This window comes from Borostomias antarcticus (assembly GCF_949987555.1).
Source record: "Borostomias antarcticus genome assembly, chromosome: 6".
Taxonomy (NCBI): Eukaryota; Metazoa; Chordata; class Actinopteri; order Stomiiformes; family Stomiidae; genus Borostomias; species Borostomias antarcticus.
In genome coordinates, this window is record NC_140239.1 from 30,256,790 (window position 1) to 30,271,925 (window position 15,136).

The 15,136-nt window shown below is 53.3% G+C and overlaps 1 protein-coding gene across 1 annotated transcript; it reads right to left on the minus strand.

The window, feature by feature from the left end:
- Positions 1-612: 612 nt before the first annotated feature.
- LOC311310621 (histone-lysine N-methyltransferase PRDM9-like) lies at positions 613-14,357 on the minus strand (the record flags this gene model as incomplete). Its single annotated transcript, XM_084440131.1, has 6 exons — positions 613-1,198; positions 12,446-12,633; positions 12,847-12,914; positions 13,128-13,399; positions 14,064-14,201; positions 14,318-14,357. The coding sequence occupies 6 exons, from the start codon at positions 14,355-14,357 to the stop codon at positions 798-800; spliced, it is 1,107 nt and encodes a 368-aa protein (XP_084296257.1). The 3' UTR covers positions 613-797.
- Between the last annotated feature and the right edge of the window lie 779 nt (positions 14,358-15,136).

Below are 15,136 nucleotides of genomic sequence, written 5' to 3' on the forward strand. Positions count from 1 at the left end.
CACTGGTCACAGTGGTATGGCTTCTCTCCTGTATGAAAACGCTGGTGTGTCTTTAAGTGTCCTGACGTAGTGAAGTTCGTCCCACACTGGTCACAGTGGTATGGCTTCTCTCCTGTATGAACACGCTGGTGTGTCTTTAAGTTTCCTGCCTGAATGAAGCTCTTCCCACACTGGTCACAGTGGTATGGCTTCTCTCCTGTATGAACACGCTGGTGTGACTTTAAGTGATCTGCCGTAATGAAGCTCTTCCCACACTGGTCACAGTGGTATGGCTTCTCTCCTATATGAACACGCTGGTGTGTCTTTAAGTGTCCTGACCTAGTGAAGTTCTTTCCACACTGGTCACAGTGGTATGGCTTCTCTCCTGTATGAACACGCTGGTGTATCTTTAAGTTTCCTGCCTGAATGAAGCTCTTCCCACACTGGTCACAGTGGTATGGCTTCTCTCCTGTATGAACACGCTGGTGTGTCTTTAACTCTCCTGACGTAGTGAAGTTCTTCCCACACTGGTCACAGTGGTATGGCTTCTCTCCTGTATGAACACGCTGGTGTGTCTTTAACTCTCCTGACGTAGTGAAGTTCTTCCCACACTGGTCACAGTGGTATGGCTTCTCTCCTGTATGAACACGCTGGTGTGTCTTTAAGTTTCCTGACAAAGTGAAGTTCTTCCCACACTGGTCACAGTGGTATGGCTTCTCTCCTGTATGAACACGCTGGTGTATCTTTAAATTTTCTGATGTAGTCAAGTTCTTCCCACACTGGTCACAGTGGTATGGCTTCTCTCCTGTATGAACACGCTAGTGTGTCTTCAACTCTCCTGACGTAGTGAAGTTCTTCCCACACTGGTCACAGTGGTATGGCTTCTCTCCTGTATGAACACGCTGGTGTGTCTTTAAGTTTATTGACTGAATGAAGTTCTTCCCACACTGGTCACAGTGGTACGCTCTTCGCTTGTCTGTCTGTGTCTGGGCGGGAGCTGGTGTGAGGGGGGTGTTGGAGGTGGTGATAGGGAGTGATTGAGAGGAGGAGGAAGACGAGGAGAGAGTCTCTGTTTTGATCTCTCCGTTCCTCAGCAGAGAGACGTAGAGGTTGTCATGGCTCCTCTTGACGTGCTTGTGGAGCTTCATCTGGGGGATGTAGGTGAATGGGCACTCGGAGCAGGAGAACACCTGAGTCTGGGACAAGTCTGACATCGCTCCTGGGAAAGTAAAAGAGAGAGAGACAAACATTAAAAAGGAGGCTCACACCTGTAGTACAAGTTCAAATACCATATAGAGTGATTATATGCATCTAGTGGTGGCGGGGGCCCAATGACACCACAACTTCAGATTTAGGACAGGAGAGAGAAAAATATGCAAGAGGTTCCTCTGGCTGAGCTCGAGTGAGGGAGATCAACAGAGGAGAGAGAGGAGTGAAAAAAAGAAGAGGAGAGAGAAGAGAAAACAAGCACGAATACGTTGAAGCCCATGGCATTAGCTAACTTAGCTAGAATAAGCTAGCCAGCACTCATTAACGTAAGTCATACTACCATGTTCCATGGCAACCTAGAGCATTCCATTCTGTATATAGCTAGTGTGCCTGCCTAACATCGGCAATTTGTGTGCCGCACAACAGCGATTTGCACAGGTGCCGTTGCAGTTTGTGACGTAGCGTCTCCTGTTTCGTTGCATCCATGAGTGTCCTGATTTTCACGTTGTATGCACACGTCTTGGCTGCTGGCTGGCACCATGGGAAAAAGACAGAGGAGAGGAGTGAGGGAAGGATGGCAGAGGAGAGTTACTTGGACAGTGGTTACTATTATGACTAGCAGTGTGTGTGCATTACTGTGCAGGGTTGTGTGATGCGTAGTGCAGTAGATCTGTGGTAGTAGTGCTTGTAGTTAGTGCATGCTGCATGCCGCTTCTGCTTGCTACTCTGCTTTCAGCTACCGCCGCTGGCTAGCCCTCCTCACTGAGGGTGAAAAGAGGAGCTGAGTGCGTAAGTCTCCTTCTGCCGGTACAAAGCCACTCCACCGCCAAGACTCCAACAGTGCCTCCCCAGTCCCCGCGGCCACACATGGTAACTGGGTACCTCGCGGTCCCAGGCTAAACTGTAAGGGATCTCGGAGCAACAGTGGGCCACAGAGGCAAGGCGCGCAGGCCCATCCGTATGTGGACATGCCCTGGCTCCTGCCAACCACTGTCCCAGCTATGGTCAAATAGCATGTGCAGATGGGGCTCATAGCCATGGTAGGCAACCCATCTAGGAGAAGGTCACTGCGAACAAAAACCACAGGTGCTGCTCGCGCCTGGCTCCGCACCATATACCATCTGAAGGTGTGGAGCAAGGGCGGATGAGGGCTTTAAGCCCAAAACGGCCAGAGTAGGGCTGTGAGGAGTTGCGCCCCACAGTCCTTAACTAGCTTTGTAAAGCCTGACAATGGACACACCGATCATTGAGAACCCTATACTTCCAGCGGCGGGAGTCCACAGGATCCAAGCATCGGACGGTGGTGCTGGTCATCCCTTGGGGGGACATTATGACGACTGGACCCCAAACCCTCTCCATTGGAGAGGAAGGGTTCAGTCTGACCACAGCCCACTGTCCAATGCACTTTTGCGCTGTAGGAGACCATTTATTATGGGAACCTTCAACGCAAACACAGTAAGGGAGGAGACACGGCTAGAGGAACTAGCGCACTGTGTTGGTGAGAGGGGAGTGGAGATCCTGGGAGTCCAGGAGCACAGGAGAGTGCACACTGACCAGCCAATTGTATACCGCAGAGTGGGGGAATGTTGGTTCATAACCTCATCTGCATGGCAGAATGATGCCCAGGCCGCCACAGGTGGCGTGGGGCTAATGGTTAGCCCTCGAGCACGAAAAGCTCTTCGTAGGGTGCAGCAACACACCGACAAGATCCTTATCGCTGACTTCGAGGGGAACCCGGTAACAACTGTCATGAGTGTGTACTCTTCCACCAACGCAGCACCAGTTGAGGAAGTGGAGAAGTTCTACGAGGACCTAAGCACAGTGATCCACCATGTGCCAGCTCACAACTTCCTGATAATCATGGGGGACTTCATTGCAAGGCTCGGACCAGAAGATGCACCCTTCACATACCACAACAACACCAATCGCAACGTAGAACATCTAACTACTCTGCTCACAGAACACACACTCCTGGCCGCCAACACCTTGTTCCGTAAGAGAATAGGCAAGAGATGGACATTCCTGGACCGAGCTAACGGTATGCTACGTCAGTTGGACTACATACTGGTAAGAAGGAAATGGAGGACGTCCATCCTCAACGCAGAGTCGTACAGTACATTCGACTCTGTAGGCTCCGACCACCGTGTGGTCTCTGTGAGGCTGCGTCTGAGCCTGAGGGTCCCCAAGAACATCCCGAGGCCCCGGCCCAACTGGGAGGCCTTCGCAAGAAGCCCCGCCATCCAGGCCAGCTACACGGCGGAGGTGAGAACGCCGCTTACAACTGCAGGCCGAAGAGGAAAAGCCTCAGACACCATATGGGCAGTTCTATTTCGTGGAGCTCCGCCCCACAGGGCTAGCTCCTATTGGCTAGCGAAACCCAGCTAGCTACATTGACTGAAGAAAAAAACATACACGCACCTGTGTCCAACCAGGTCCGGTGCACCACTGTATAAGCGGGCTACGCCCGCACATCTGCTCCTTCGAAATTTTCAGCTCGCATTGCTACTGGAGAAGATAAGAAGATGTCTACTCAGCGGACCCAAGCGGAGCTGGCGGCGTCCTCAGATGACCCCCTGCCGGCGCCGATTGATCCGCCGGATCGTTTCTGTGTCTGCGGCTCCCGCTACAGCGACGTGGGACACCACCTCTGCTTCCGCTGTCTGGGGCCGCAGCACGCCAGAGCGGGTCTGGCTCCGTCCCCCGCCTGCGAGATCTGCGCCCTCCTGGACCCCATGGAGAGGATGCTCCGGGCGCATTTCTTCGCTCCGCCGCCGCTGGAGACTGAAGGTCTGGTCCAGCTGGTCGGCGAGGACATCGGCGCGCCCCCGCAACAACCGGCGGCCCCGATTACCTCCCTCGCGCCTACGGATGATGAGGAAGAGCTCTCCGAGGCAGACGAGGGTCTCTCTGCGTCGGAAGCCACTACGGATAGTGGCGCCTCCTTCCCGGGGCGGGGTTCCTTCGATCGCGACCTGCCCCGGCTGCTGGAGAGAGCCGCGCATCACCTCGGTATCTCCTCCTCCATTGCTATGCTGGCCATTTACATCGGCCAGCTAGCTACGGAGCAAACCCCCCCCTCTATGGATGAAGACAGGAGAGCGGAGATGGCCGAAGCCGCCGGAGCCGTTGCTCAGCTTGTGAGAATCTCCGCCTCCTGTCTGGGTGGAGTGATGGCCACGTCGGTGGTGCAGCAGCGCCACCTATGGCTCTCCCTGACTCGTCTGCGCGAGGAAAACAAGGGTGTCCTCCTCAACTCACCGGTCAGTAGGGAGGGGTTGTTTGGGGCGGCTGTGTCTAACATCCTGGAGCAGTGTCGCAGCCAGAAGCAGGACCGGCTCCTCCTCGCTCGCCACCTCGCTGCTCCGGGGGAGTGCAGTGTGCCGGCACGTCCGCGTGCTCCGGCTGATGCTGCCGCGACTGGGAGCAAGCGCCGGCGAACACACAAGGCTAAACAACCTGCCACGGGGTCCCGCCCCGCTACGGCCCATGGACCGGCTCGCCCGGGCTCCTGGACTGCGCACGCGGCTCCTCCCCCGCGACCTCCCCCTGCCTACCCCGCCCAGGGTGCCGGGACCGGTCCGGCGTCTTCAAGCGCGCCCACCGCTCCGCCTCCGGCTTGGGGTAGGAAGAGGCGCACCTATTGACGGTGCGTGGAGATGCGTGACTGTGTTGTGCCCACACCACGCTCTGTTAAGAGCGGCGGTGAGCAAGTTTCCCTGCTCAATAAAGCAAACACGATGCAACGTTATCAAGCTGGTTGTAATGTGCAGTCCGCATCTCCTCCCTTTCAACTACTGTAATGTTCTCGGCTAGAGCCGCTGGGTCTTCTGTGAAAGAGTCAGAATTGACCACGGCAGGTCTCGCCGCAGCTGGAAGACCGGCTCGAGCCGCGGAGTCTTTTCCTGCTAAAGCAGACGTGACTCACGCGGGGCTCGCCGGCTCAGCTGATGTGATGTATTCGGCTAGAGCCACCGGGTCTTCCGTGAAAAAGTCGGAATTGACCATGGCAGGTCTCGCCGCAGCTGGAAAACCGACTCGAGCCGCGGAGTTTTTTCCTGCAAAGAGAGCAGACGTGACGCGCGCAGCTCTCGCCGGTTCAGCGAATGTAATATATTCGGCTAGAGCCGCCGGGTCCTCTGTGAGAAAGTCAGATTTGACCACGGCAGGTCTCGCCGCCCCTGTTCTAAACAGACCGTTTGGGTTTTTAACAGAGGGGATGTGTGCGCCCAGGCCAAGTGCTATGGCTGTACTGCCCTGTTCGGAGTTTTCTCGGGACCGACCGCTGGCGGGGTTTAGCGGCGAAAAAGATGCGCTAGACCCCCAGACGGCGTTCGTTCATTCGGGCCGAGCGTTCGAGCCTCTCCCTGTGTGTTCGACAGGTAGAGAGTTTTCACGCTCACCGGTCAGTGAGAATACTTCCATGTTTACTGCCTCGGCTGGCTATTTTCATGAGCAGCCGAGGCGTCGCTCCGTCAGTGTGTGTGATACCAACGCTCGGCCTTTAGCTAAAAGGAGCAGGCCTATGGTGTCTGATATCCACACTTCATCTCACAACGTGCACCAGTCGCATGGTTTTCGCCTGGCCGCTTTGTGTGATGTTGGCGCGAAATCACTGCCCGCCTCTCATGTCCCGTCTAGTCGGTCTGCGAAAGACGGCACCTTGACAGATCATGCAAATGAGAGGGCGGGGCTTCCCGCATTGCAAAACTCCGCCGTTTTCTCTCAATGGGATGAGCAACGGCGGCTTGTTAGCAATGCGGACGGTGTCGGCTCACTTCCTCTTTTTGTGAATGAAGTGCTTCTTGACAGGAATGCCATTCATCCTCGCGCTGTTCAGGGACATGGAACTCCCAATGGGGGTTTTTCATCTCCCTTTCGAGGGTGGCCCGCCTTGGACCAGGACAGCAGAGTTTCTCAGCTGTCCGGTGGCGGTCAGGGCCAAATTGAACTATGGCAGGTTCCTCGATCTGTTCCCGCGATCTCCGGCACAACCTCTTTCCAACCGCTTCACAGTCTGGCAGGAGAGATGTCTCCTGGACAGCTGGTTGCAGCGTGTTCTACGGGAAGGGTATCTCATTCAGTTTTGTTGCCCCCCACCGCCCTTCACGGGCGTAGTGGAGACAGTGATACCGCGTCTCGCTCAGGCTGCCGCTCTGTCAGCAGAGATTGCAGAACTGATGGCGAAGGGAGCGGTAACTGTGGTCCCGTCAGACCAGAGGGACGAGGGATTTTATTCCCGCTACTTCCTCGTGCCAAAGAAGACGGGGGGCGTGAGGCCAATTTTGGACCTCCGCCTTTTCAACAAAACGGTGGCGAATCTGAAGTTCCATATGCTTACGGTGCGACAAATGCTGGAGGCATTCCTTCCCGGCGATTTTTGCACCAGCATAGATCTCAAGGACGCTTACTTCCACATACCGATAGCTCATCGGCATCGGAAGTTTTTGCGTTTCGCCTACCTGGGTGTGGCGTACGAATATACCAGACTCCCGTTTGGATATGCGCTCGCCCCCAGAACCTTCTCCAATTGTGTGGAGGCGGCGTTGAGGCCACTGCGCCGGCAGGGCATCAGGATCCTGGCGTACCTGGACGACCTGCTGGTACTGGCTCCGTCGCCTTTGTTTGCTCTGATGCATACCGCCACGGTGGTGCGGCATCTCACCGACCTGGGGTTTGCAATCAACTGGGAGAAGAGTGCTCTGTGGCCGGCCCGTCAGATTGTTTACCTAGGTATCAATCTGGACACGAGCGCCATGAGAGCACGGCTATCCGATTCAAGGAGGGAAACACTGGAGAAGAGTCTCAGTGTTTGCCGTCCTTCTCGGAAGATCGCGGTTCTGTCGATCATGCGCCTTCTGGGTCTCATGGCAGCTGCCCATGTGGTAGTGTCACTGGGCCTTCTTCACATGAGGTGCGTGCAGAGATGGTTCGCGCGGCTTCGTCTGGACCCTGTGAGGCACAGACGGTGCCTTGTGCGGATGCCGGGGTCGTTGTCAGCAGACCTCGACTATTGGAGGGACCGGCGCGTAATAGCGCACGGTGTTCCAATAGGCAGGGGGTCGGCTCACGTCGCTGTCTTCACAGACGCGTCTCTAAGCGGCTGGGGTGGTACATGTCTGTCCCAGGCCGTAGGTGGTTTGTGGGCCGTCGGAGAACGGCGCCACATCAACCTCCTGGAGTTGGAGACGGTGCTACTGGCATTGCGCCACTTTGTACACCTGGTACAGGGGCGCGATGTGCTGGTGCGGTCAGACAACCAGACCACAGTAGCTTACATCAACCGACAAGGGGGAGTCCGCTCGCCAGCGCTTCACCGTCTAGCGGTAACGCTGTGGCGATGGGCTCATGTCAATCTCCGGTCACTGACAGCGCGGCACATTGCCGGCCGTCTGAACGTCGGGGCGGACCTGATGTCTCGGGGCGGGCCTCACCCGGACGAGTGGAGCCTACATCCTCAGATAGTGGCTCAGCTCTGGACCCGGTTCGGCAGAGCAGGGGTGGATCTCTTTGCTTCGAGAGAGAACGTGAAGTGTCCCCTCTGGTTCTCTCTGAGACAGCAGGACCAGCCTCCGCTGGGCGTGGATGCGTTCGCGCATGCCCCCTGGCCGGGGGCGCTGCTGTATGCTTTCCCGCCGATGGGGCTGATTTTACCATTGTTGGCCAGGGTGCGGTCAGAGGGTGCATCGGTAATACTGATAGCGCCGGACCGCCACTGGGCGAGATGGTATGCAGAAGTGATGGCCATGACTACTGTAGAACCGTGGCACATCCCTCATTGGCCGAATGCGCTGTCCCAGGCGGAGGGCTCAATTTGCGCACCTCCAGTCTTGGGACGGCCGCTGGTGGCCTGGCTCTTGAACGGCGGAGATTGTCTGATAGGGGACTCTCTCCGGCCGTGATCTGTACAATTCAGAGCGCGCGCGCGGCTTCCACTGCCTTGGTTTACTCTGGCAAATGGGCTGCTTTTGCGCGTTGGTGTGAGGAATGGGACTTCGCTCCCGAGTCATGCTCGGTCGAGGCGATTTTGGAATTCCTTCAGCACCTGATGGATCATGGTGGCGGTTTGGCAGCATCCACTATCAAGGTGTATGCGTGTGCTATTTCCGCATGCCATGAGGGGTTCGCCAAAACTACGGTTTTCGGGCATCCCCTGGTTAAACGCTTCCTGGCCGGCACGCGCCGTCTTCGCCCTGTGCGTAAGGCTGCGGCGCCGCCTTGGGATTTGCTCTTGGTTCTGGATGCGCTATGTAAAGCGCCGTTCGAACCAATGGAGCGGATATCTCTCAAGTGGCTATCGATTAAGACCGCGCTGCTCCTTGCTCTGACGTCGGGCAAGCGGGTCAGTGATCTGAGGGCGTTGACAGTTTTTCTCATCACGGGTGATGGGAGCAAAGCTGTGTTGCGCACGGATCCATCTTTCGTTCCGAAGGTGGTCCGGGGCGCCTATAGAGCACAGGATTTGGAGCTGGGAGCCTTCTATCCTCCACCTCATGCGAGCGAGGAAGAGGCCCGCCTGCATTTGTTGTGTCCTGTGCGTGCGTTGACGTGTTACGTCCAGCGCACGGCTGCGGTCCGCACCACCCCCCAGTTGTTGGTTTGCCACGGCCCAGGGAAGGTGGGTTCTCCGTTGTCGAAACAGCGTCTCTCCCATTGGATCTGTGAGGGCGTCGCCCAGTCTTACGTGACTGCGGGTCGTCCTCTGCCTGGTGCTGTTCGGGCACACTCCACAAGGGGTGTGGCCACGTCAGTTGCCCTGTTCAATGGTGTGTCAGTGGAGGACATCTGTGCGGCGGCGACATGGTCGTCCCCGTCTCCTTTTGTCCGTTATTACCTTTTATCCATGTCCTCTGTCTCTGTGGCGTCATCTGTGCTTAACACAGCCGCCGGTGCGAGCCAGCGTTAGACAGGATTTTTCATGTAGGTGTTCGGCTCGAGTCGCCGGGTCTTCTGTGAAAGAGTCAGAATTGACCACGGCAGGTCTCGCCGCTACTGGAGAACCGGTTTGAGCCGCGGGGTCTTTTCCTGCTAGGAAAGCAGACGTGACTCACTCAGGTCTCACCGGTTCAGCTAAGGTAGGAGCAGGCCCGTCTAGTGACGTTCCGCTCCTGTTTATGTGTGAGGCTGGGACGGGCTTGTTACGGAGTAACCGCTTTGGTCCAGCTCTCGCCCCACGTACCTCTCCTTGCCCTCGGCTGTGATAGACTGAGTGTGGCGGGGTGGGGCCAGTGCTTGGGTCGGATCAACTGTTAGTATGGTCTCGCCTTGGAGCCCTGGCTTGTGTCCTGACTGGTTTTTCCCTTACTGGGGCCAGCAAGAGTGTATGGTGCGGTCGTGTAGCTCCGCTTATGCCAATAGGAGCTAGCCCTGTGGGGCGGAGCTCCACGAAATAGAACGATGGTTACGTATTGTAACCCTAGTTCTATGAGTGGAGCGGAGCCCCACAGGGAACAGACTTGCTGACCCCGCAGTCTGCTCGCTGAAAATTTCGGTTAGGAGCAGATGTGCGGGCGTAGCCCGCTTATACAGTGGTGCACCGGACCTGGTTGGACACAGGTGCGTGTATGTTTTTTTCTTCAGTCAATGTAGCTAGCTGGGTTTCGCTAGCCAATAGGAGCTAGCCCTGTGGGGCTCCGCTCCACTCATAGAACTAGGGTTACAATACGTAACCATCGTTTCTCGCTGCTAACGAGGAGGAAACAAGGAGGTGGGTGCCAACAAAGAGGAGACTCAGAGCCTCCCCCACATCCAAGCACCCAGAGGTCATGAGGGCGCTGGCACGGATGGAGGAGGCGCGAAGAAGCTTCGAGGAAGAGAGGACCTTAGAGAGTCAGAAGGTGTTGAATGAGGCCAAACAGCAGCTGTTCAACACCTACAACAGGATCAAAGGGGAGGAGCTGATGGAGAAGGTGAGGAAGGTGGAGGCGGTGCATGGCGAACGACAGTATAAGGAGTCATGGAAGGTCATAAACGAGATGAGTGGGCGCAAGAGGGCGAGGGAGGGACAACTAGCAGGCTGCAGCCCAGAGGAGAGAGTGGCCTCCTGGTTCACCCACTTCCGGGATCTCCTAGGCACACACCCGACAGTGGAAGGAGCTGAGGAAGAAATACCTGCAGTCCTCACAAAACTTGTGATTGACGATGGCCCCTTTACAGCTATGGAGTTTGCCACAGCGAAGTCCGCTCTGAAGCAAGGGAAAAGCGCCGGGCTGGATGGCATCCTCCCAGATCTCCCTAAGAACTGTGATCTCGACAACATCATATTGGAGATCTGCAACCAAGCTCAGATAGAAAACATCAAGCCTGATATATTGTCCCTCTCCAACATCATTCCGATACCGAAATCTGGAGATCTGTCTAAGCCAGACAACTATCGTGGCATTAGCCTGACGTGTCATAGTGAAAAATGTACAACCGCATGCTACTAAACCGGATTCGAGATGCCATTGACCCTCACCTGAGGGACAACCAAAATGGCTTCAGAAAAGGAAGGACCACCATAGCCCAGATCCTGGCCTTAAGGAGGACCATCGAGGAGGTGAAAAGGAACAACCTAACAGCAGTCCTGTGTTTTATTGATTTCAAAAAAGCATTTGACTCAATACACAGAGGCGTGATGGTGAAAATCCTTAAGTCCTACGGGGTCCCTCCTATCCTACTCCGGGCCATAGAGACCATGTACAGGGGCACAAGAGCCAGAGTGTTAACCCCGGATGGCAACAGTGAGGAGTTCGACATCCTAGCAGGGGTGCTACAGGGGGACACTCCTGCCCCCTTCCTCTTCATTGTAGCCCTGGACTACGCGCTTAGGAAAGCCATCAGTGGGCAGGAGCAGGAGCTTGGCTTCATAATAACACCTAGGAAGTCTAGAAGAAACCCTGCTGTAGTCCTGGCAGACCTGGACTATGCAGGTGACATCTGTCTGATGTCCAACTGTGTGGAGCAGGCACAGGAGCTCTTGAACAGAGTAGAGGCAGAATGTGCCAGGGTTGGCCTCAGGTTGAATGCAAAGAAGACTGAGGCAATCACTTACAACAACCCCCCTGGACCACCTACCTCTCAAGGCAGCAGGGGGCAATGCTCTGGCAAAAGTTAGCGACTTCAAATACCTGGGTTCCTGGGTCAACTCATTAGAACAGGACCTTAAGGTGAGAAAAGCGCTGACATGGAAGGCCCTGAATGGCACGAATAGTGTGTGGAACTCCAATCTCCCTCGACACATCAAACTGAGCTTCTTCCATGCGACCGTGGAGTCTGTCCTCCTTTACGGCTGTGAAACTTGGACCCTGAAGCCCACCCTGCAGATGGATGGGTGCTACACCAGAATGCTGCGTGTGGTGCTAAATGTCAACCAGAATGAGCATGTTACCAAGAAGCATCTGTGTGGGGGGCTACCAAAGCTGAGTGAGAAAGTGGCATCCAGGAGGATGAAACTTGCTGGCCACTGCCACAGACATCATGAACTCCCAGCCAGCAAGTTGGTGCTCTGGGAGCCAACACAGGGGCACCAATTAAAGGAGAAGGCTCTTTTTCGACAACCTGGACCTTATTTACGGCATATTACAAGACATTTGACTCACCGAGATAACTTTGGTGTAATTCGGAGGCCTGTAGAAGAAATTTAAAATCCAGCGCGAGACAAGTATATCCATGTAATGGCGGCGGACGGGACACCGAGAATGCAGCTTCTAAAAAATTTATTTTCTGCCACGAAACGGTTGTTTTCATCAATCTATTTTCATGAATCGCTAGTTGTGCTTCCATAGAGCGAGTGCTTGTTGTGGTTTTCACATGCCTCTGTAATATGATCTTTAGAAACGTCTTTAGAAATGACCCACTTGCTCCAGCACGCATGCGCAGAGCGCAGACTGGCTATTCTCCGTCTTTAGGCTACACTCGTGGCTCACCTTCTCTACGCTACGATCAGCTTCCATCATATTCTAAGTCATCTTCTATATCCTCAAAATCTGATAAATATTCAGCCATATTGCACACAATATTCCAGGCACCAACAAGCCGATCGTAGCGTAGAGAATGTGAGCTGCGAGTGTAGCCTACAGACGGAGAATAGCCAGAGTGGAGAGTTCTGAGAAACTGGCTGGATGTACGGACGACCGAGATGATTGGAGACTTCGCTGTCAAGCTCGTCTGAGGAAGACATAATAATAGCAGACCTCTGGTTCTTTCAGCTTTAAGGAAAGAGGTGTATGAGAGCGAGATTGAGGAGAAGACAGAGGGAAGAAGAGTTGAGGACAGATACCTTTAGCGGTGCTCTTTTTGTCCCAGAAGTAGTCGAAGGAGATGCTCTTGTATCTGTACTCCTGTCCGTACCAGACCAGCAGCTCCTCCCCGACAGCCAGCAGCCGACGGCAGCGAAACAGGATCCCTCCACGGTACTGAAACGCTACCAGGTTCTGCTCTTCCTCAGTACGAGAACAGTTCACATACCTGGGGGAGAGTGGGGGGTGGTTTCATGAAAACAAACAGGTGAGGGAGGGAGAGACGGGAGGAAGGAAGGATGAAGGAAGGAGAAAACAAAGTGGGTGAGATGTTGGGACTGACTGTATGGAGGGAGAGAAAGATTCAAAACTGGAGAGATGGTTTATCTGAAGTGAGAGAGAGGAGGGATGTAGATAGACACCAATTGACTCGGTTCCTCACCTCATCCAGTTGGAGTGCGTCTCTCTTTTGGCATCGATGTACTTTTTTTTACAGTTTCTGCTCTTGATCTGAGAACACAGAGACGTCTAATGTCAAACGGGAAAAAAACGGTCAAATTTAATTTCTTCATCAAACATTAGTTCATGAGGTTCATCAGAACACCTGTTCACAAACACCACGGCCCTCATACCCACCACCCAGGAGTACACACACACACACACACACACACACACACACACACACACACACACACACACACACCCCATCGCCCTCATACCCACCACCCAGGAGTATCCGCTCTTGATGGCCTCCTCCTTCTCCATCACCTCCCCCTCATAGGGGCCGTAGTGGGTTCCCTTGGCAACCGCCTCCCCACAGTTGAAGACTCCCAGTCCCACCCCGGGTATCCGTGACCTCTTGACCTCCAGGCCGTGTGGGAGGGTCAGTCTGGCCCGGTCAGACACCCCCAGGACCACCGGGGTGTCCGGTATGAAGAGGGGGGGGCCGTGGAGCTCACACTCCTCCAGGAAGAAAGACTCACACTCCTCACAGTCTGGAGAGGACAGGAGAGGGGGACGAGAGAGACGTAGTGCATTAGAGAGAGAGAAAGAGAGAGGTAGAGATGGAGAGAGAAAAGGAGTTTAAAGAGACATGAGAAAGACAGTCAGCCTTTTCCATAAAGGGAGCTCAATTGTGGAACACACTTCCAACAGAATTAAAGTTAATCCAACATAGTGAAGGCTTCAATAAAAGTGTGAAAGACTGGCTGAAGCAAAATCAGAGCTGTACGCACTCTTAACTTTTACTACTTTGTATTTTTCCCAAAATCGATCTTTTATTTAATGAATGAATGAATAAATGAAGCAATGAATAGTTCATTAATTCATTCAATGATTCATTTTTGGAAATCAGTATCGATACCCAGCCCTAGTATTGATGTGTTGCATAACTTGTCAGTCATTTAATTAAGGTTACAGCTTTAAAAAAAATCAGGTTTTAGTAACACTAACAGAATCAATATTGAATCGAATCGTGATAATCGATTCTGAACCTTGTGAATCGGAATCGAATCGATTCTTGAGATTGGAATGGATACCCAGCCCTAGAGACTGAGGAGAGAGAAACAGAGAGTAGAGGCTGAGCAGGGCTAAACAGGAAGAAAGAGAGAAGAGAGAGAGGGAGGGAGAGGATATACAGAGAGAGAGCAGCTCTCTTACAGAGGTAGTGGTCATCTTCTGGCTCCTTCTGCTCGGTGTAGTTGACTCTGGCTCTGTCTCTCAGGTTCCTCGCTCTGCGGTATAGGTTCACCTCTGACCTCTGCTTCACCTCTGACCTCTGCTTCATCTCTAACACGTCTGACACACACATACACACACACATCACACACACATACACGTCACATGGGGTTAACATGAGACAAACGCATACAGAAAATAATTTGTTACTCCCAGGTGATGCAAAACTTACCTACTTGGGTACGGCAGCGCGCACTGTGAGCGAAACGCCTGCATGCGAAACAAACGCACCTGAACGCGCACGCTAGAGGCACTCGATAGTCAGTCGAGTAAATGTCTTTTTGAGGCAGACAGGCATGTTACAGGTACTGGCTAACATTAGTAAACATGCTAATTTTCTTTGTATAGTGATATATTGATGTGCTTTACTTTTTGCTAGTACTATGCGATCATCAATCTCTCTCTTTCTCTCTCCCTCATGAGTTTTAAGGTTGTCTTATTGTATCAGTAACTAGCTAGATAATGTAGCCGAATATTAGCTAGGTAAAGTCAGCTCTCTCTCTTTCTAATTAAATAAAATAGGCTAAATGTTCTCTAATATAATCATTAAACAGTAACAGTTCCATTTTGATTGTAGGCTTCTAACTTAACCATTCATCATTCTACTGGGTTGCTTTAGGGTAATGCATCTTCATCACAGTGGCAACCTACATCCCCCCCACCCTCTACTGTGACAAGCATAGAAAAGTCTTCAGTCTTGATTTCAAAGAACTGAGAGTTGCAGCAGACCTGCAGTGTTCTGGAAGTTTGTTCCAGATATGTGGAGCATAAAAACTGAACGCTGCTTCTCCATGTTTTGTTTTAACTCTGGGGACAGAAAGCAGGCCTGTGCCAGATGACCTGAGAGGTCTGGATGGTTCATATAACGTAGCAGCAGATCAGAAATATATTTTGGCCCTAAACCATTGTGCTTTATAAACCAACTAGTAGAAGCTGAAGGTTATCTGATTTGTGAAACATAAAATAAAAATAAACCAGTGTTCTGTTGCTCTTTA